The 22,701-nt window shown below is 44.9% G+C and overlaps 1 protein-coding gene across 2 annotated transcripts in view; it reads right to left on the minus strand.

Moving 5' to 3' along the window:
• The window catches only part of SLC22A23 (solute carrier family 22 member 23), a 188,363-nt gene extending 166,299 nt beyond the window's left edge, over positions 1 to 22,064 (minus strand). For both annotated transcript variants that reach the window (XM_006263463.4, XM_019490526.2), the window contains exon 1: positions 21,280 to 22,064. In XM_006263463.4, coding sequence (XP_006263525.4) covers positions 21,280 to 21,792 — 513 coding nt within the window. In that variant the 5' untranslated portion in view covers positions 21,793 to 22,064. The remainder of the gene's footprint in view (positions 1 to 21,279) is intronic.
• Between the last annotated feature and the right edge of the window lie 637 nt (positions 22,065 to 22,701).

Genomic DNA, 22,701 nt, shown 5'->3' on the forward strand with positions numbered 1-22,701 from the left:
TTCCTCTTCCCCTATATCCCAAGGAAAAAAAGATTTTACCTTCTCCCTCCTTTTCTACATCAGTCCCATACAAAAATTATTGCTTGGGGTGCAGGGAGGTGCAAATTAGTTAAATATAGACCTTTAATGTTAGTTTCTTTATACTGAAATGGGTGGTTAAATACGCTTATAAATTTTAACTTCCGGAAAAATAAATTGTTAAGACTTCATCATCTATGATTCATAGCAGTGGTTCTCAACCTTTTTGGACTCAAGGCATTTCTTGTTAGAATCAAGACACCTCTCTCTGACTTCTGTGAATTGGGCAGCACCTTATTTCAAAATCTACTTTATATATCACAATGCTTACCTCCTTGCAGTGCAGCCAAGGGAACCACCAGACAGGGAGAGCCTGAGCCTTCCCTTATCTGCACTTTGTGCAGCACCCTTCAAAAAGATCTTGTGGCCCCCCAGGGTACCCCATCACCCTGGTTGAGACTCACTGATTTACAGACCACACTAAACATCTGAAAGGTGAACTAGTGTCTAGTTACTTATTCCCAAAGGAAGAACTCCAAGACAAATCTGACAAAGCAGATTTAGTTAGTCTATATAGGTGCAAATTTACCCTGTCTTCTGCCAGACTTCAGACTAACACAGCTAACTACCCCTCTCAAATTCTCCTGAGACATCATGGTGGAGTTTACCAGCGGAAGAGTTTCCAATGGACGAAGCAGACAAGGAGTAAGAGAACCTGAAAGAGACCAGTGATGTGACATACAATTCGCAAGCCAAGCCATTCAGAAAACCATCCTCTCCTAACAAAGAAAAACAATACAAGAGTTAGTACATTGCACTGTAAAGCACCAACACCCCATTCAGAGTCTTTTTTATTCATTTATATTTAAACACAGCTAGAAAAACATTTACCAGCACTACATAACATCAGGAAGGCATCTCACATCCAGAACTACAATGTCACAAGACACAGATGCTAAAGTCATGTTAAACCACTAATAGAGTTCCCCTTGGTTCCTGGACAAACTCCCTTTTCACTAGAAAGGAGCAGTCTGACCACATATTTTGCAAGAGAAAACGTTAAACAACATAGAAACACACTAGAAATGTTCATATAAATAAATAAATAAATAAATAAATACCTAGTTCCGTGCAAATCCCCACACGGTTAAATGACATAAAAAAGACCGAAGGAAAAATCTCCCACTGGGACATGCTAGACCAACTGTAACATTTACATTTCTGATGGTTTACTGACACACATTTCTGAAGCCTAATAGAGGCACTAAGGGCTGACATGTGTTAATGTTTTTTTCTACCTCTAGGTCTACACAACCCAAACACTACACATTCTCTGCAATCTAGTCAGCAAAAAGAACATTTACAATTGGTAACCATAGTTCTGACCTTCCATCTTCAGCAAATGCCAATCAATTTTAACTAGCATAAAACAGTGTACTTCCATCAACCATACCATGTATAGTTTTCAAATTAATAGCTATGACAAAACGGGGGGAAGAATTGCTTATTCATTCAGTGGAAAGGCAATGAGAGCCCTAAACCAGCTCGTTGTAGCTTAGTAGTTTTATGAAATGACTTGATAGATTATATGATTGGGCAAGTCAGTAAAACTAAGCAGGGGAAAGTCAAGTGTGTGGGAGAAAACAACCATCAAGATTAGAACTGGTCAGAGAATTTCCAGGTTTGAAAACCTGGAAAAGGAAGCAATGTGAGAAGCCTGTTGACACCCTCAATGGATTCCGAGAGCCAAAAAAGGTTCAAAGAGCCACTCCCACCAAATTAAATACCCACAACATATCTACATTTTTAATAGCCACTTCAATCACAAAGGGAAGATATAAATTATCAAATCAAATTGCAATTTCACAGAAATCATGGAATCAGGCAATGTCTGCAAAATCTGTGGGGGGGGAAAACAAAAACTTACTAAAAATAAAGTGCTGGTTCTTTAGTGGGAGCCAGCAGTCCTCATGGTTGCTGTGGCCTAGCTGCTGTGGCCACCAGGAAAAAGGAAAGAGGGGACTGCCTGCACAAAGGCGAGCACCCAAGATGGCTGCCACCCCCGCCCCTCACTACTGATTAGCTGAGAGGGCCAATCAGCAAGGGGGGGGGCATGATGGACAGCCTTCCCAGCCAATTAGCAGAGTGAGGGGGCAGAGCCACATGACAGACAGCTCTCAGCCAATCAGCAGTGGGGGGGGGGGGAGTACTGGGGGCCCTCAGCCAGGGGCATGGGGAGCCCCACCACAATAAGCCCATGAAAATGGTGGCCAGCAGTAAAATCTGCCTGAAAAAAATCGGCCACTTGCCTCCTCAGTTTGGTTACATCCCTACAGATAAGGCATATCAAGCAAATGATTAACATTGATAAAAGGCACATTTCTCTCAATGCATAACAATCTTATCAGTATGTGAAAGCAAAGTAATATTAAAATATCCAAGTTCTAAAGTCTTAAAAAGCATGTAACAGATGGCTATCCTGTTAAAGAATGGACCTTCTCACCAGGGTTTCAGAACTGAAGGCATGTACACGTGTGCTCTAAGCCGTGGTGCTTTCCACAAAGTGCCATGAGTTAGAGCACTACTGAACCTAACAGATGTTCATTTTTTGGGTGGGGATGGCTCAGAGCCTGCCTGCCCCAGCCCTGGCCAGTAGGCAGGGGTGCTCTGGCAACCTCCCAGGAGGCTGCCAGACCACCCCTCTCCCCAGCCCTGCCCTACCCTGACAGCTAGCAATTAATCAGCAGCAGCCGGGGGGGGGGCAGAGGCAGCAGGGGGAGGGATGGAGATCCCCTTGTTGCATGTGCCACCCCTCGCTGCCCCTGCTGGGATCTTGAGAGAAGCCAGGCTGGTCCTGCACAGCAAGAGGGGCTCCCTCCATGCGAGTGCCTTGACAATGGCAGAGGCCGCTGCACCCAGAGCTGTGGTGTGGGGGGAGAAAGAAAGAGCCTCCCCACCTTGTGGGCCCAGCTCGGCTCCTCCAGAGGTAGCTTGTGGTAGGGAGGAGGGGAATGCATGGGAGTGCAGACTCCCTCCCTGCCCTTGCTGCACAGGGAAGAGACTCTGTCACCACTCTGTGACAGCCCCAAGGGTGGGGCTGGGCTGGTGCTCACCCATATGAGTACCAATCCATCACACAAAAAGCCAGATGGGATGCAGGCAGAATCACCCAAAATTAACCTTTGCGCTCTACATTAGTGTCCTCCTGTCTAATATTTCATCAGATAAGGGTTACATTTTGGGTATTCAGCCATTTTAAAAGTGCTCTGCAGCCATGAATGGTTGTTACGTTATGGCTGTTGAGTACTTTCAGGGGCCGCCTCATGCAAAAAAAATGTAATTTCTATAAGCACCCTAAGTTTCTAAATAGAGCTAACCAGGTACCTTTGCAAATGGACAATTTAGCAAGAACCGTAGTTCAAAACTGAAGAGGAAAGTCTCCAAAGTAGACCCAGGTTTTATACTCTATATTTGGCTAAAATATTAAAAAAACTTTACTAAATAAGGTAAAGAAAAAAAAAAAAGAAAAAAGAAGGTAAACGGGATCCTAAGACGTGCTAATCTAATTAATATGCATATGCTTATTCTTATTCCCTACATTAACATTATCTGAACTAAAATTAGCCTGGTCTATCTTCAAACCACTTAGTGTACCTGAGCTGACCTCACAACCTTTACCCTAGTTTTTGTTCCATCCATTTTACTCAACCTTTCTAAAATGGTTCATGTTTTTGCAATCTTCTCTCACCTAAACATTTCCTTTGCCTGTTCTCCTCTTAGCCATACAATAGTTCAAACAGATACAAGTAATGCTGTACAAGTCTATCATTGAACAGCTTAAGATCTACTATGGTCTACAAAGCTACTGTGAAAGTACCATTTTTACCAACTATACAAATGGCTCAAATTTTGACATTTCAACAACGATTTGGACAGCGCAACTTTTAGGGAAGCAACAAAATTGGAAGCCTTTAAAAGAAACTGTAAAATATTCCCACTTTCTTTGAACAGCAACATTTGAGGCCTTTTCCTATGAAGAGGTTTTTGTTTCCTATTGGTGAGGAAAAGGGGAAAAATTAAAAAAAAAAAGATTATCATTCATTCTTCAATCTGGCTGGAAAAGACAGGATTTATTAGAAAGTTACTGAGAGGTATTTCACAAAACTGTTAGAAAGTAACCTAAACTAACTCAGAATGGTTATTATAACCACATACTCAGCAAAGCAATACTTTTAAAGCTGATTCCCTGTTCCAGGAACATAGCATGCTAGAATGCTAGATGAAGATGTGTGCAACTTCTCAAACTCACTATCACATGCTTGCTACAAACCCATTATTAATGTCCTGAATGTCTTAGACTTGCTCTGTGCCCAAGCCGGAGATCTCCGAGAATCTCAGGAGGATCCTGAGAACCCCGATTCCGAGAATTCCGGGAGAAATCCGAGAGAATTCCGGCAAGGAGTCCACGATTACCTCGTGGACTTCTACGTAAATCTCGGACCAAATGGTGGCTTGATCACCCATCAAGAGTCTCTCCCCGTCGCCACACAATCCCTCGATGTACCCCACCCTGCGCGCCCGTGGAGAGTCACCTTTCGGACTCTCGTTTCGGATGGTCCACGGAGCCTAGCAAACTCTGTGAGTGGTATCCAGAGCTCTGTTCATGTTCGTTTAGCGGAGCCTAGCAAACTCCGCTTGTATGTTGTTGTTTTTTTGTAACTGCAACTCAAGAAAGTTTTCCTGCCTGCACCGCGACCACCTACGGTGTAAGTAAAATAATCTTTAATCAACCTCTACGACACATCAGTGCCTAATTCTAGTTTGCTGTGCCGACCCTGTCCCTGGCCCACGTGCCCAGGCTGCTGGCCACAGCCCCTCGGCCCCGACATTTATGAGATTCTGTGACTTGGTCAACTGCATTACTTCATATGCTATATTTGATCTTATGGCTTCAGCTCAGGTTATAGTTGCCCTAAAATATGGTTCACTTGTTCAGGGAAAAACATGTTCTCCCTCCCAGTAAGCCCAATTCTAGACCATTCAAGTATCAAGTACACACCCATGAGTCAAGTGACTCAAAAATACACATACACAACTTGAAGTTTGTTACAGAATACAGAAGTGGGATCCCTGTTTCTCTTTTAATACAATAACTCTTCTTTTTCTTGAACCAGAGGAAAAAGTTTCTCTTACTCCACAGATGTACAAACCAGACAAGAAAGTTTATTTAAAAATGTGACCTCCCCACTAACTCATCATCAGTGGCTTGGAAACCTAGGATGAAGACAACTTTAAGAAATGATCCAGTGAACATGAAAGATCTTGGGGAAGGAAGTTAATTTCTGAAATTCTAATATCGTAGAAAAGATCAGCAATTTGGGAGTTGCACTTGGATCAGGAGCAGTTACAGATATCAAACAACAACTCTGCTCCTCAGCTTCACAAAGAAGAGAGGTGCTTCTGCCATGCTTTTCATAAAAAAGGAGAGAGAAAGTCAGCAAATTAACTGGTCATTGCTAATACAGTAACAATTAAAATATTTGTTAAGCATATGGCAGAAATATAGTGCTCTGAAAGCTCAGAGTAATTACAATCATTCCTGGAGGCATTTATTAGCCTCACACTATGCTTCACCTCCCCTTCTAAATCTTCAGTGGCAGGAATCTCTCTTAAGCCCCCGACAAACCAGTGAGCAGTGGGACCTGGCTTGCGCTTTCCAAGTCCACAAAATCACCGCTGATTTTGGCCCAGGACCAAAGTCTTTGTTCGATGATACCTACAGCAGTTGCTTGAAATAATCTTGCCTGCACCTTTCATACACATCAGATCTCAATGTTGCATTTCTACAAAAAAGGGGTTGGGCATTTTCTTCTCATTTTCTCTCCCTGCTTTTCCCCCTTCTCCTTATTCATTCTTAACCAAGGTAACAAAACAAACACCTTCCTTTAAAAACATCTACAACTTCCGTGTGGTGACTCACCCTGGGCAGTGCACCGTGACTCTATATGCAAATTTAGTGCATGTTCTACAGCAGGCGTGTCAAACCCATCTGGTCCCACAGGCCAGTCTACAGGCCAGATCAGAACTAGGCACCAGACCAAGCATGGAGAACCAGTCTAGTGGGACATCACACATAGCACATGCTCCATGCCAACCCTCCCCGCCTCCCCCCAGCACATGCAATGCCTCCAGCACTGGGTCCAGCCCACTCACCAAACCAAACTGTACACTACATGGAGTACATGAGGTCAGTCCAAGACCCACAGGCTAGATCATAGGTCTCAATGCGCTGGATCCAGCTTGCAGGCCATATGTTTGACACCTCTGTTCTATAGTATTTGGTATTTCTTAAAGTCTAATCTCCTCAGATTATGTGAAGATCGTTTAAAAAAAGAAAGGCTATTCTAGCCCTCATAACTTGTGAAGAAAACCTGAACCAGAAATCCAAGAGGCAAATAAGAGAACTTAAAATCATATTTTTAAAAAATGTTGATTGTTTCAGGCCCAATTCATAAATATTTTGCCCTGAAAGCTAGCAATACAGTGGCCTTCTCCAGAGTTAAGGCCCTGATGCTTCAAGCACAGCTACATACTTAAAGGTACAAATATATTTAAGTATATAAATAATCAAGGTCCAAAGCTTCTGGGTTTTGGGTTTTGTTGTTTTTTTTTTAAGTCTTTCTAATTTCTTCCATCCCAGATAGTAGAAAAAAAATCAAGTTAATTTCCAAAGCCCAGGGCTCCTATTAGACAAAAGCAATGAATGCTACCTTTTTGCCAGGAGGCCAGAGTCTATTATTCCATTTAAAAAGCATTTTTAAGTTTAATGGAATTCTTTCCATATTAAGAGTAAATCTGTCTGCATCTTGTTTTATCCTTAATATTTACAACATGCATACATAAATCAGTTTGCTTCTTGTGCAACACCACTTTCTAAGGTTTCTCCTAGGTTATTTTTCACTGTGGACTCAAAAGTGACCAACGGTGGCAGGGAGGGGAGAAGTGTTTTTAATTTTTAGCCTATATTCCACCCTGTACCATTAAACAATAAATAAATAAATAAATAAATAAATAAAAATCAGTCATCTTGTATTAGTCAAATACAGTTATACAAATATTTTAAGAGTTTTTCAGGAGGAATTATTTATGTTACTGTCACAAAACTTATTTAGCTTTCAAGAGAAGGTTTGATTTAAATGAAAAGACAGCCACAGTCATCTGCTTGTCCCAGCAACATGAAATTTCTGCAAGCAAATGCGTCATTCAGAATCACTTCTGAAACAGGAAAACTAAGTTTTACAATCATCACTTTTCATTTTCCAGCTGCTGCTGCTGACCTTTTCTGTAGCACCTGTTCTGTGACTGCCTCTTTATGGTTAAATGAAGTTAAAACTTTGCTTTATTTTATTAATTCTAGTCGCCCTTTTAAATTGTTCCATTTCTCTTACTGTAAGTGCCCTGAACTTTTGTTGGGAAAAGCAGCATATAAACTGCATAAGCAAATAAATACACATGCACTTAGATCTGCTTTAATACTTGTTTAACCATCATAAATATAACTTATTTTTTAAAGTGCAAACATTTTTGTTAAATATTAACATTGGTTGTTCATTTAATCATTAAGCAATTTTTTAACACCTTAAATGCTGGTGTTTTCCAGGTTGCCACACAAACCATTGCTTGCCTAAGCAGACATTTATTCCCCGTCTAAAAAGGGCTGACACGGAACAGGAACTGATTTGCTCCCTATTTGCATTTCATTATTCAAAATTCTAGCAAAAAAAAAAAAAAATGGAAATACCAACTGTAATTTAAAGTTTTGTGAAAAACAAATCACCCCTTCTGGTTAAAAATTCTTGATGGCCATAACTTCAGATTTCCCAGCCAAGTTCAGTTACTACTCATTTACTCCACATAAAGAGGCAAGTTCAAGGCTTCACATAAAATGATGCCAAAAGAAATTGTGTAAACAAATCTTAGGGCTAGATGCTGCTTTCCAATACACGCATTTCATTTCAAATTATTGTACAAGTCAAACCAGAATATTTAACTTTCCTAGTTTGCATTATAAAGAAAATCTTTACACCATTAGCTGGCTATATATGTGCTCTGAGGTTGGGGGGTTAATTATAGCAGCTCCCGGATAGCCACTCTAAAATGGCTCACAGTCGCATGTATTCAACGCCCCTGCGATGAGGTTTAGATGCCCCTGTGACCACTTTGAAATGGGGCGGGGGGGAGGGGGGGTTAATATATGTGATGGCGAGGCAATGCTAGAATGTTCCAATTGATTAATCAAGTCTGCTCTGATGCATTCTAATTAGATCATGAACAAGCATGTCTACAGGCAGCCATTAAGTCTAAGGATGCATCAATACTACAATCACAGAAGCAACTATAGTGCAGTTTAGAGCTATTTGGTATTGGCTTTAACCAAGGTAATTTGGATATTTCTAGTAGTCTAATCCTGGCAGCATCAGAGCGAGCTAATATAGTCTGCCAACAGAGGTAAATTCTATACAGTTGTCACAAGCATATCCTAAATGATCCCAAAATAAGTGGTTATGAAGATATATAAAGCACTGACCAAAAAACATCTCTCAGACTTTTTAAATTAACTTTAAAATTTCCATTTTTAATCTCTGGTAGTATTTGTACTTCAAATCTTGCAAACACATAGGAATTGTAGTCTGGAGGGGACAAGCAGTGATGTGACAATTCTTGACTGCTGTACAGCCACAGAGAGGAGGCGTTTATTCAAAACTGAGACCCTGAAGAAATATCTGGAGTTTGAGCCCCTCTGGGGACAAGCAGAGTACACTGTTTTCATAAACTATTTTCAGAAGAGACAGAGATACCCAAATAAGGCATATTTTATGTTGCAATGCCAATTTAATATATTCCTATATATGTTGCTCTCGGGAATTTAAAATAATATTCCTTATTCTATTGGCTTTGTTGCTAGTGGGTATGAACAAACGTTTCAGACATTAGCAACATTTACCATCTTAAATGTATTTGTTTACTTGGTTTTTGTTCTTCTAGGTCAGTTAGATAAATTGGCCCCTTTGGCACTCCCTTAGCTATAATTTAAAAGGAAACAAAATATCCTACCAAAATCAACGCAGTGTAGTGAATATGCAACTGGCCCCTGGGAGAGGATGAGAGAGAGAATGTAAGTTGTGTGACAGATATGCGCATCAAATTACAATGCTGTATGCACTACTGGAAGGTGTTCAGGCATCACAATGCAAAGTGTGATATTAGAATTTATAGAAACTATTAATAGACCAGTACAGTTTGTAGCTATACTTAGGGAGAACAGGAGGCTTACAGACCATTCGAGATCATTAAAACAGACTTGATAGTGAACATCAGGGGAGCGGGACAGGATTAACGCATAGGCAAACTAGGCACATGCCTAGGGCCCGAAGTGAAGAATGGGCCCGACTGCGCTTATTTGACATATTATAATTATTAAGTGAAAAAAGTAATATAAATATACAGTATTAAGTAGGGGCCCATGAGTTTGTTTGCCTAGGGTTAAACCAGTCCTGAAGGGGAGCAGCAACTTTGTGGTAGCCCTCTCAGTCAGGGGCAGCACACCCCCTGAGAGTGCTGGTGCACCCCGTGTTTAGCTGGGGGGCAGGTGGGAGCACCAGTGCCCCCCACGAGTGCCAGCCAGGTAGCTAGGCTGCCAGGAAAAGCAGGAGTTCTGGAAGCGGTGCAGCTGCAGGGGACCTCCCATCCACCCTAGTCAGCAGGATTGGCTGCTGGGGGACCTCCCCCAGTCGCTGACTCAAGAGGCACCAGACACCCATGCTCTCAGTGGAAGTGACTGTTACCCCTGATAACTATGCATGTGGCTCAGCAGGGCTTGATTCTAATTTTGTTTGTTAATTTCTTCCCCCCCATCCCCAGTCGACATTAACAGAGAAGGTAGACTGAAAGAGAGAATATACAAGTCTGCTTTCTGTGCGGGCCGGGAGCGGTCCGAGGCTTTCGGGGGCACACGGCGGGCTGTGGCCAGCAGCCCCGGCACGTGGGTCGGGGAATTCGGCATGGCGGACTAGAATTAGGCACGGACGCGTAGCAATTGATTAAAGATTATTTTACTTACACCATAGATGGTCGCGGTGCAGGCAGGAAAAACTTCGCTTAAGTTGCAGTTACAAGCGAAAAGAAAACTCACATGAACAAGACCCATAGAAAACTCGAGCCTCTTAAACCCGGACAGAGCTCTGGATACCACGATGAGAGTCCAAAAGGTGACTCTCCATGAGCGTGCAGGGAAGGGTACATCGAGGGATCAGGCGGCGACGGGGAGAGGCTAGAGGTTGATCAGGCCCCTGTATCCTTCTCTAAGGCACACATGGGGTTTGTTAAGCTCCACAGGGCGCTTAGAGTTCTTTATGAGATGGATGTGAAGTTCTCCCCCTCCAACTTGGGCAGAAACTGCTCAAGCCTCTTATACGGCTAGCAAGCCAATCGCTAGCTGCCACGTGGGAATAATTTAGAAACAGCCAATAGCAGGGAACAAATTTACATGCGAATGGCGGGAACTCCTTTGCACCGGGGTTTTCTCTGTGCAACTGAGAATTGCACCGTGCAAAGAAAGTTCCATGTAGCGGGAAATAATTCTGCAGTGCCGAAGCACACACAAAAATCATACCCTTTGGGTCATGACACTTTCCAATACACACATTTCACTCCTGATTCTGTTACAAATCAAGTACCAGGGTGTCCATAGACCTGAATATTCAAAAACTTTTCCTTTTATATTATGAAAGATATCTTTCAAATTTAGACTGTCAAAGTCTAACGCACTTTAAAAGGAAGGGTGCCAAGGTCATTCAGAGTAACTTTGATGTCAGCTGTTATCTGGTGAAGTCAATGGGACTACTTGCACATTGGTAGTTAAGCATGATCATGTTTAGAAAACTGGAGGCTAAGGCCAAACAAGAGGTACTCCCATATGGAAATCTGATGCTGTGACTTTCGAGTAGTGCAGTTTTTGACATGGCACTATCTCTGCTCTTTTCTGAGTCACATACTGTGACCAGACCTCTTTCCATTACAGCAAGATTTCAGAGGTCAAGAATCCAGCAAGGTTATTAATTATGAACTTAGCATTGTGCAAGCCACACTGAAGAAAGAAGGAAACATAAAGAATAACAGGACATGATCAAGAACAATTGCGGTTAGAATAGCCCATGGAAGGAATGAGAGAATTCAGAAAAGGAGGCAGAAAGAAATGGCAAAAAAAAGAAGCAGCAGAAAACAAGGTACACAAAAGCATTACATCCATATTGGCATGCTCTAATTCAATACCACTAAAGACCTTTTTAGAACATTTAAATTCATAAATGTAGTTTGATTTGGATGTATAACAAACATCTAAGCTGAGGCAACTGACAAAAATCAGAAAAAACAGGAACTAGTTCCAATGTTATCAACTGAAAAATAAAGTTGTACTCAGTTTGGCAACCCGCAAATCTCATTTCACCATTACTCTATTAAGCACGTGAACGCTGCCTCCAAATTTGTTACTGTCACAAGGATAAGGGCAGCACATGCCCTCTAGCTCTCCAGTGATCACCCTGTAAAACCCTGTGTGTGCCGTGTAAGAAAGATCTACACTAGGAAGTTGTGTCAACAGAAGTGCCTTACTGTTAACACAAGTTTGCTCTCACACACACTCACGAAGTGCCCATAAGCTGACAAAAGTTTAGGTTTTGAGTCAGACAGGTAACATCACCTCTTTGTGCAGCAAAAACCCTCAGCCGCTTCACAGTCACCACCATAAAGCTGGTGTAGATGTGCCTTTGAATGTGTCAGCTGCACAAGTCCTCCACAGCAACAACCCCACAATACATTGCATAGCCACACTAGCCACAATTCTGTACTCTAACTGGCCGATTTCAAGTTGACCAGAAGCCAGCCGCCTCTCCAACCTTTAAAAGTTTTCTTTATTTTGGAAAAGCTTCTTTTCTTGCCAAGGAATATGTGCAAAAGACAGTTGTGACCTCCCACAGAGAAGTGCATGCTAAAACCCTTTGTTCCTGCCCGGTGCAGGAGTGAGGTACTGGACATCCTCAGCCTGCAAGGAGAAGGAGCTGTACATCTCCAGCACAGGCACAGAGAAAGCTCTGAGGAGGTAGCCTGCTGCCCTCCACAAAGAGGTAGTAGCCAAGGGAGAAGCTGTTCTGGACAAAGGATCTTTGTCAGATGTGGCAAGGCAAAGTCCTGCAGAGCAAAAAAAAATAAAAATGAAGAAGAAAATCCAGAGCTACCACGGAGCTGGTGTTCTACAAGGACCTCCACATCCTTCTTGGCAGGACCCTGACTTCTAGCCTGGCTCTTGCAGTTGCTATATGGTGGGAGACCTGAAGGGACACCCTGACCACCACCACAAGGAGGATAAGGAAACACTTCAGACAAGGAAAGAAAGAGACAGAACCCTTCTCCCCTCTCCTGGTGCCCCACAGCTGTCCAAATGATAGGACAGACACAAAAAGGGCCAGCCCTCATGAATGGGGCACAGCTCCAGTAAGTGATGCAGGTGAGGGTGGGTTGACTTTTCCTCCCACTGCATGCCTATCCTACCACCATAGATCTCTTCCTTCCCCATCCCAGCCCACTCCAGTTTGGTAATTGCACTCTTTTGGCAAGCTTCAAACCAAACAAGTGCAGGGCTGTAAGGGCTACTTTACTTAGTAGATGCCCAAGGAGCAATTGAGAGACTTGAGACCTTACTACATAGAGCCTACTCTTGCCACAGACAGGCATGTGTCTTCCCCTCCTAGAGTACAAGTTAGCAGGCATGTCTGGTTGTGTCATTCACGTGAAGTGTAGAGGGTGGGTGGCAAGGGAGGAGGGACAGCTTCAAGACAGGAGCAAAGGCTCTACTGTCTGGGGTTCTGCTTGCTGTCAAGCAACTGCAGATCTGCCCTGACCCAGCCCATTATTCCTAGCAAAGAATCTTGCTCATCTGCACAAAAATGTCCCTTTGACCCTCTAAGAGAGCCTCCAGAGAGAGCTTCAGTGGGAACTCTCTTAACCTTCCCTTGAGGATCTTGGTCATGGCTGCTTCATTTCTTTCCCCATGACAGGACAGTCTTCTTCCCCCATCCTGGAAGTCCTCAAGCAGGCACTGCTAATGATAACAGGCAGGCTACAAAGTGACTTAGGTGTCATCCAGCCATCTGCAACAATGCAGACATCCTTCATGGCCTGTTCCACCTTTTTTGCAAGGCTCATCCTGGCAGCAAGTGGCCAAGGTATCCCACAACAAGCACCCCTGCTGTCTGGTCTCAGCAGTGCTGCCAGTTGCAACTTTAGGGCAAAAAAAGGGAGTTTTCACAGCTATCTTACCCTTTGTGCTATCACTGTAAATCTAATTTACTGCCAGTTCTTCTTCTTTTTTTTTAATTCTGTGCCCTCAGATGCAGTAGCCTTAAGAAGCACATTCTCAACAACAGTGATGAGGAAGCCAAAGAGCTGCTCCAGAGAGGACATCTTCACAGAGCTTTTCAAAGGCAGAGATGCAGCCAAGAAGTGTAAGAAGAGGGCACTCTGGGAGCAGGAATGGAAAGGAATTAAACTTCGGCAAAAATAGATGAGGACAGTGATGAACAAGCGAGTGCATGGGGACACAAGGGCTGTCCTGAAGCAGCCAATGAAGATGCTACATGAACTCGGTATCAGAAAGTGTACCAGACAAACCAGCTCCCCACCCTTTATGCATACACCCCACCGTATCATGCACTACTACCTCCACCAAAGCACATTACTCAACACCAGTACTGGGAAAAAGGTATGTATGTATACTAGCCTCTAAGCAGAGTGCTAATAAGCCCCTTGAACTTGTATCTTGGTTTTGCAGACTCCCAGTCCAAAATTGTTTTCCCACACAGCAATAACAATCCAGTGTTGCTAGCTTCTTCAGCATAATCACCTCCTTCTTAGCCACCAGAACTGGTGTCTCATCTTTGAGAGAGAGAACTTAAGGGCAGGGAAAACCCAGCACACAGGACCAGAGAACTGCCTCCCTCATACTAAAGTTTTGCAGCATATTAATAATTGGAACATACTGAAACCTGCCAAGCATTGAACTGCTATCCCCACCAAGTCAATGCTCGTGCCCTGAGCCCAGGGACGTGCCGCAACTGCCAGCAAAAGCCTCATTCAGCCAACCATTTGCTGCAGCATTCTTTCATTGCTACCATCTGACCTTTCTGCATCTACTTATTTGCAGAATTTATTTTGCCCTTCTTCCATATATATGTGACCCAACACAAAAGAATTGCCAATCTGCTACAGGACAAGACTCCATCATTCTGATGTCACAGAAAGAAACCATAGGAGCTGAAGGCTTAAGTTAAAAAAAGAAAAAAACCTGGGACGTACTGTACGCAGGTGGCCCCAAGCACCCTGAATTCCCTCAACATGCCATCAGCCTCCTGCAACACAATGTTCCCATGTCCCACTCTGCACTGCTTTGTAAGGAGCTGCAAGAACTACACTGACGCCAACCCATCAAACACTTTGCATTCAATCAATGCATCTGGACATGGCAAGGACAGACTGTACCAAGACGAGCACAGCTTTGGTGGCTCAGCACCACTAAAATGTTGTGTACCCACAAAAAGGTCACCAACCATAGCATAGACATGGTCCATATGCTGAGATGAAGCAAAGCTGCTGGAACTGTGTAGTATGCTATTTAAATATTCTGAATCCTTGGTAATCAGATAGTGTAAAAAAGCAAAAGTATTCAATTGCAACACAGAGCAGTTCAAGATCCAAACTAAATGACTGAACTGCATTTTTTTAAAGAAAAAAAACCTAATATTGTAGACATGACACGATACCCACAAAGAAAAACAACAGTGCTGCACATAAAAATAAGTATATGCAAAGATCTGTAATAAATCTAGGTATGATGGAGGCAGGTTTCAATATGTTCCAATTAAGTATGACATATGGAAGACAAAAATTAAACTGGTACTAATAATAATGCATCCTAAATGCTACAAGTTCTATTTATGGTAGGCAGAAAGCACACGTTATTTTATCCTGTGGAATTGGCAAGCCCACAAATTTTAACTATCACTGAAAATATTAATATTATAGTCTCTCCCAGACTGAAACAAGCCTAATATATTTTTGTTTAAAAAAAGGTGTCATTTACCAGATTTCTGATGTCATTCTCAGACAAGGTATAGTTCACATTTCACAGACTGGTAGTTTAAAATTTTATTTTAGTCACCTAACAACCAAAGGAAAAACAATAACTCCCCCCCCCCAAACCCCCCAAATATAATCCATAAACTCACTGACATTTACTTGTAGTTCAGTCAGATAATGCACAATTTCCTCAGCACCAACGCAATAGTTCACTGACTACAGTTATTGACCAACAATTTTGTATAATTCTGAAGTTTCTGGATACACAGTCAGTCACCAAAATAAACGCCCACCTAGTTTGTCTCACTTGGTCAAAATCCCACACTTTAATTTGAGCCACTATAGTAAATCACTGATGCTTTTGAGCATTCTTTGTCAACACCCTGATGACCAATAATGTTGCAACTGTGAAAAAAGACAGTGAATAATCACATTTACATTTCAGCAGCATTTCCAGAAGAGATTCTGTGCATGCACTTTTTCATCTCCTGGCCTCTCTAATAAGCAGAAATCTCTAGATTTAACTTTGTTCTCAGTTCTTTCCACATTCTAGCAGACAGAAGTGCTAGACTCCCAGGACGAGATATTGGCCGAGCCCTCTCTTCATTATGCCCAAGCACTATCCGCATCTGATCTGAAAGAGTTCGTAGTTGTTAATCATCTTAGCACGCTGCAAAGCCTGCTCACCCCAGCAAACGGACACAATGTTAAGGAACAATTTTTCCTAACAATGCTCAGAACCTGCAAGCCCACCGTTTCTCCACAGCTCAAAACTCTGAGAATAAAAGATGAGCTTTGCAGAGCTCCCAAAAAGTTAAAAGATGCAAGCTTGAAAGAAGAGAGAACAAATGCTAGTCTCCACCAGTTAGGAGCATGCTTGCTGCTCCCCGTCAAGATCGGCCCCCTGCTTTTAGTGGCAATATATAATCTAAACCTCTAGAATCTAATTTGTTTTTGTCTTCACATGTCACTGTCCACAGCATGCTTACAAACACAGAAGCTTCAACTCATTTAATCAAATTGACAGGAAACTGTCAACATCTCTATCCAAACAATTTCATTTTACTCTGACAGCCTGAGGGGCTCCTCCAACACTAATAGCCATAATGTGCTCCACTTCCTTCTGCAACTGGTCTGCTGGGTGACCATAGGTAAGGAGCTTCAGCTCTGTGCCTCATTTTCCCTATCTGTATAATGGAGTTAATACTACTTGCATTCCCTGTGAACATGTGATCTAAACCTACAGTACCATGTAAAGAGTAAGAAGGATTTATTACTAACACTTTGTGTCTCAAGACCTTATTTCTACCCAGGAGAACTTTTACAATCTTTTCTCCAATGCCTGATGAAGAGTGCTTGTGCCCGAAAGTTTGCAATTAGATATTTACAAAATAATGTCTTTAGTTGGTCTAATAAAAGGTATCACCTCTAGTATGAGTCCTGATTGCTTATTCAAACTAGAACGCTTATCTCAAGAACAGAAAGAAACCTCAGGTTCTTATCAAAATACACATCTGCTATGGAAGTAAGACCATGTAATTAAAAAAAAAATAGTTTCAGGTTTTCAAACTAACATCATCTGACTGAAAAAAACTACAACATAAAATATATGAATCTACAGGAAAAGATTTATTTAAGTACCAGGCTGAGGTCCATGATTTATGTACTAAGGCAGGACATTAACCCAGATCTGTGATTTAACAGGGCCAATTGAGATTCTTGTGGTTGAACTGTGCAGCCAGCTTCTCCATTTGATTATTTCATATTGCTGAAATAAATACTTTGCGTGTACTTAGTACCACTATCAGCACCTAATGATTGGAAGCACGTTAAAAAAAAAAAAATGAAGAAAAAGAACTCCCTTGTAACTAAATTAAGGAAGCAATACTATTCTGATGCCTGGATCAGGTTTGTCCTCCCAGAAAAAGATTGGAGAGAGGCAGATATTTGCACAGCCCTGTTCTGTGGGAAGCCAACAGAAAACCCACATTCTGCTGCAGACTAATGATCCAGCCCACCATAGGTTACAACAGCAGACTCACAAAGCATCAGGAATACATGAATTGCAAAGCTTTGCTGAACATGACTAGACCTTGTCTCTAGCAATTCCAGGCAGAGCACAGAGCAGAAGGCAGCAGTCTGTTGAAGGACACTATGAGGCAAGAGGATGGGGAACTAGGTAGTGACCCATTTAAATTGGTGGACAGAAAAAAGAACGAGTGAGGATAACTTTGCGTGTGTGCTTGAATAGGCAAAAAAATAAGCTGTAAAACAAAAAGTAGCTTGAAGCTGAAAATATACTTTGCACCACAAATAACCTGAATGATTTTACAGTTTTAGGTGAGCACAACAGATCACACTTGTCTTCCTCTTTTATTCAGGAGCAATGCAAATTAAAATGAGGAGATTTACTGGCTGAATTAAAAGCACATTTTTGATTAATGCTCTTTTGACTCTCTCCTTGATACTTCACAATGTTACCCATTGCTTCTGCACAGCTGAGTGTATATTACTCTAAGATATTTTTAATAAAACGCTCTTTAAGAAGATCAGAACATTATGCAATGCATCATAAAAGCAAATATATTTAACGGGGAGGGCAGATCTGAGCATACAGTTTTCTGAAGAAGTTTGTCCAGGTCCCTTTGTACAAGAGAGGTCCTCTACCACCTATCCAGGAATTAGAAGTTACAGCTGTCTGCTCCAGTTAAGTCAAAGACAAAATGGCCATTGATTATTTACCTGAAAGATTGAGCCTGGATTGCCCTCATTTCTTCATTATGAAAGAAAATTTAAAAGGCACCCTAACCCTAAGAAAACACTGCCATTGTAATTATATATAGCATTATTGTTTTGAGGGAAAGATCCGATATGGTTTAAGAAGCAACACTCACCAAAAATAATCATTAGGAACCCCCCCCCCCCCCCCCCGAGTCTCTCCAAATTCTTCCTTTTTTTAAATATAAAAAAAACACAACAGGGATCACAGTTGTGTATTTACCCATTAAAATCGATCTTCCCTTTGTTGCAAGTTCTTCCAAGGAACGCATTTTTAAAAACACTGCTCTAGCTTTTCATTCCTTTTACTGCCAGCCTTACAATGAGTTCTAAAAGATTCTCAACATTTCACTAAGTTGTATAGTTTACATTAAAATGCATTTTAGAATTGCTCTCTGACAGTTCAAGACAAAAGAGAATCCTCTACGTTTCTAGCCATAACAAAAGAGAATCTGAATTTCATGGCAGTTTTACACCACACCACACCACAACCCACTAAAAATCAACATGTGCCTCTGCCTGCAGAAAGGGCAAGGCAGATTTTTGACTTCTTGCAGCTGTGAATTTTTTGTGAGCTTCTGCTCCATGTATTGCTGCTGCATTTCCACCATCGCACACACTTTAAGAGACACAAAATATAACTGAAATGATTCCCAATAACCGCCATGAGCATGTGCTGCCTGGAAGAAAGGGCAACCAATGCTGGTCATTTGATTACTGCATATTTAGGTGTGGAAAGCAATGCAGCAGTTAATCCAAACATGGTTCCCATGTGGGGACTAATTTTTGCTGAGCTCTGGGAGTCTGAGATTAAAGGAACTGCTGCTCATGATGTAACCGTTTCATTTTACATTTCCATAAATGACATTTGTTTACTAATATCCAAAAGAACTGTACACAGATGGTTGAAAGGGATGTTCATACTATCACTAACATAAATAATTTAGACATTGAAAAGGGCCATCAGGTGTAAAGCAAAAGTGTTCTTTCTTCATAGACTAAATTATAAAATACAGAAGTTAGGCTACGGTGAACTCTTAGCATTATTCACCGGAGTCAGGTTTACCATTCAAGGAATTACCAGTACTTTGTGCAGTATGAAGTACAAAATGTACATTTTTCCTTCTGAACAGTATGACTTGTATGGACTATAAACATTATCAAAGGAAGAGGCTTACTGGTACCTATCACTAAGGCTTCAACAGCCTGATCCTTAAATGTGTTCAGCAACTAACCTCCCTCTCCAGCTTTGTGGAGGTAAAGCTTGTTGTGCAATCTGAAACCAGTCTACTCTCTGTAAAACCTGCGTGCGGCCCAGATGGCCTATTTAAATACCCTGAACCTCTCTGCTGAAAAAGCCAGTATTTTCCTTTGGCTGTTCATTTGGTGACAGCCCAAACATGGACTGTAGCAAGGGGGAGTTTTTGCCTTCGTTTTTTTTGTTTGTTTTTTTACAGTGTTTCCTTCCAGAGCTGCAAATCCAGCAAGCTAATGAAGAGAGGAAGAAGATGAGCACTAGACGGGAAAACTCTGTAGAAGAGGTTGATACAAACTACCCTTGAGGAAGAGTGAAATTCCACACAATTTGTCTACTGTGTTCCATAACAAAAGAAGGCAACTGGAACACAACCCTGCGAGAGACTTCTGAAACAATACAGGGGAGGCATTAGGGAGGAGGAAGAGAGAAAAGGACAGATTTTAAATTTAGACACACTAGGAATGCAACAAGATGCAGAGGTCTGGGATATAGTCAAGGCCAGGTGGATAATGGATTATTGACTGCTTTCCCTGTTTGACGTGTGGGCTCCAGCCTCGTGATGCCAACCTGTTCATTCCTGGACACAAACACGTGCCTTCAACACTGCCACACACATCAGTCTCCCTGATTCAGTCAGGAGAGGCACAGGTTACATCACAAGGGGAAGGTTTTCATTCAGGTTCAGTGACACAGGCAGGCAGAACATGCCAACACATGGGTGTGCTCCCACAAGCACAGCCAAGAGGGATACCACCAGGCACCTGGACTCTCGCCCTCAGGCAACAGCTGGGGAATCAGAAGCGAGGGACCCTGGCAGTGGCCAGATGGCCCATGACACCACTTTTCCTTCCCTAGGCATGTGGACAAGAACCCTTCAGACGCAATTGGAGCCTGTCCTGGGCTGGGCACGTACAGTCCACACAGACTGGCAGCCGATAGACTAGACTCAGCCAGAGATGTGGCCCATCCAGGGGGGGCTGCAACCTGCCCACCCTAGATTAGAGAACCATAGGAAATGATGGCTGGAAGAGACTGCTCCAAGCAGGACCATCCCCAACTAGATCATCCCAGCCAGATGCATCTGTGAGGAGCCTGGCACTTGATAGATTAGACTCAGCCAGAGATGCCACCCATCCAGGGGAGCCTGCAACCTGCCTACCCTGGATCATAGAAAATGAGGATTGGCAGGGACCGCAGAAGACCAACTGCTCCAAACCCCTGCTCCAAAGAGGACCATTCCCAACTAATCATCCCAGCCAGATGCATCTGTGAGTCTGGCACCTGATTGGCTCTCTGCCCTGCCTGGCTTCACACTGGCAGGGCTGCCCACCCTAGATCATAGAAAACAAGGGTTGGCAGGGAACTCGGGAGACCATCTACTCCAATCGCCTGCTCCAAGCAGCAGCATCCCCAACTAAATCATCCCAGCCAGCTGCATCGGTGACGAGCCTAGCACCGATAGACTAGACTTGGCCAGAGATGCCACCCATCCAGGGTGGCCTGCAGCCTGCCCACCCTAGCTCACACATAGAAAATGAGGACTGGCAGGGACTTCATCAGACCACCTACTCCAACCCCCTGCTCCAAGCAGCACCATCCCCAACAAGATCACCCCAGCCCGATGGATCTGTGAGTGAGTCTGGCACCTGACTCTGCCCTGCCCGGCTTCATGCTGGCAGGGCAGCCCACTCTAGATCACAGAAAATGAGGGCTGGAAGGGATCTCAGAAGACCATGTACTCCAACCGCCTGGTCCAAGCAGCACCTTCCCCAACTAGATCATCCCAGCCAGATGCATTCATGAGCGAACCTGGCACTGAATAGACTAGGCTCAGCCAGAGATGCCACCCATGCAGGGGGCTGGAGGGCGGGGCTGCAACCTGCCCACCCAAGACACATCTGTGCTCGAGCCTGGCGCCTTGATCGACTCGGGTCCCCACCTGGCTTCGCGCTGGCAGGGCTGCCCACTTCTCTCAGGTGCAAGCAGCCATAGAGAGGCGGGCGGCAGAGGTGCCCGGGCGTGGGGGGGGCCCCTACCTTGCTCACGACGTTCTGGACGAGGCCGGCGCGGATGCGGTAGTGCCACTCCTGGCACTGGCACTCGCTGGTGTTGGGCGGCGGGGTGGTGGGCAACAGGGCTGGGGGCAGCGCGCCGGGGCCGCCGCTGCTGTTGCCGCTGCCATTGCCCGGCGGCCCCGGCGCGCGGGTCCAGTTGCCCTGCCCGTCCGCGGCGCGGCACCAGAAGGCGGGCTGGTCCAGCAGGAAGGAGTCCGAGAACTGGCTGAAGCCGATGAGCAGGGCCGGGATCCATGTGAGCAGCACCAGGGTCCTCTGGTAGCCGCCGCCCAGCCCGCCCAGGAAGGGCAGCACGGAGCCGTCGTAGTCCAGCAGCAGGGCGCTGCAGGAGCCGGCGGCTGGCGGCGGCGGCGGCGGCAGCGTCTGGATCTCCGCCGCGGCCGGACCCGCGTCCCCGTCCCCGTCCGGCAGCGACCCGTTCTCCTCGGCCGGCGCCCGCTCGCCCCCCGCCTCGCGGCGCCGCTCTATCGCCATCCGGGAGCCAAGCCCGGCCTCACATAGGACAGCCGGGGGCGCTCTCACGCCAGGCAGCCCCCGAGACCCAGCGCCAGCCCCGGGCTGCGGGTGGGCGGCCCGCGCCCCCCGCCTGCAGCCTCCCTCACGAGCGCGGCACGCTAGCGCCGCCCCTGCCGCGCATCTGGATGGGCTCCGGGAGGCCGGAGCTCGCCGCCGCCGTGTCCGCGCCGCGGGCCGAGGTGCAGTTAGCAGCGGCAGCACCTGCTCCCGCCACACACGGCCCCGCCACCCGGCTGGCAGCAGGCAGGGAGGGAGGGAGCAGCCACGGCTCCGCCCCCGCCCCCGCCCCCGCCCCCAGCTGGCGGAGGAGCTTGCGCTCAGCTGGCGCCCGGCGCGGCCGCTGCGTGACTCCGTGTAACCCGAGCCGCCCAGCGCCCCCCGCAGCGACCGGGCGTGTGTGTGTGTGTGTTACGTGCAGTCACAGTCACACACTGCGAGGCCGGAAGGGACCTGGGAAGATCGGCGGGGCCGGCCCCCTGCGCCAGGCAGGAAAGAGCTGGGGGGGGCAGGTGGCTGTCCAGTCTCCTCTCCTGACCGGGGCGTGCTGTGTGTGTGCACGCCAGCGGCATAGATGCGGTGTGCGTGCGTGTGGTGCAGGCAGGGGGCGCGTGTCGTATCTGTATGCGGCCTGCACGCGTCGGGGGGAGGCAGCGCGCTGTGTGCATGCGGCGGCACCTGAATGGGGGGGTGCGCCTGTGAAGTAGGCTACGTGTGTGCAATACATGTATGTGGTGAGTGCGCAATGTGTGTCTGCGGGCATGTAATAGATGCAGCACGTGTGCAGGGTGCATGATGTGCGCACAATATCTGCGCAGTGTGCATGAGGTGTGCAGCATGTGCATGATCTATGCATAATGTGGGATGTAT

The sequence above is a fragment of the Alligator mississippiensis genome, chromosome 3, assembly GCF_030867095.1.
Source record: "Alligator mississippiensis isolate rAllMis1 chromosome 3, rAllMis1, whole genome shotgun sequence".
In the NCBI taxonomy this organism is placed as follows: domain Eukaryota; kingdom Metazoa; phylum Chordata; order Crocodylia; family Alligatoridae; genus Alligator; species Alligator mississippiensis.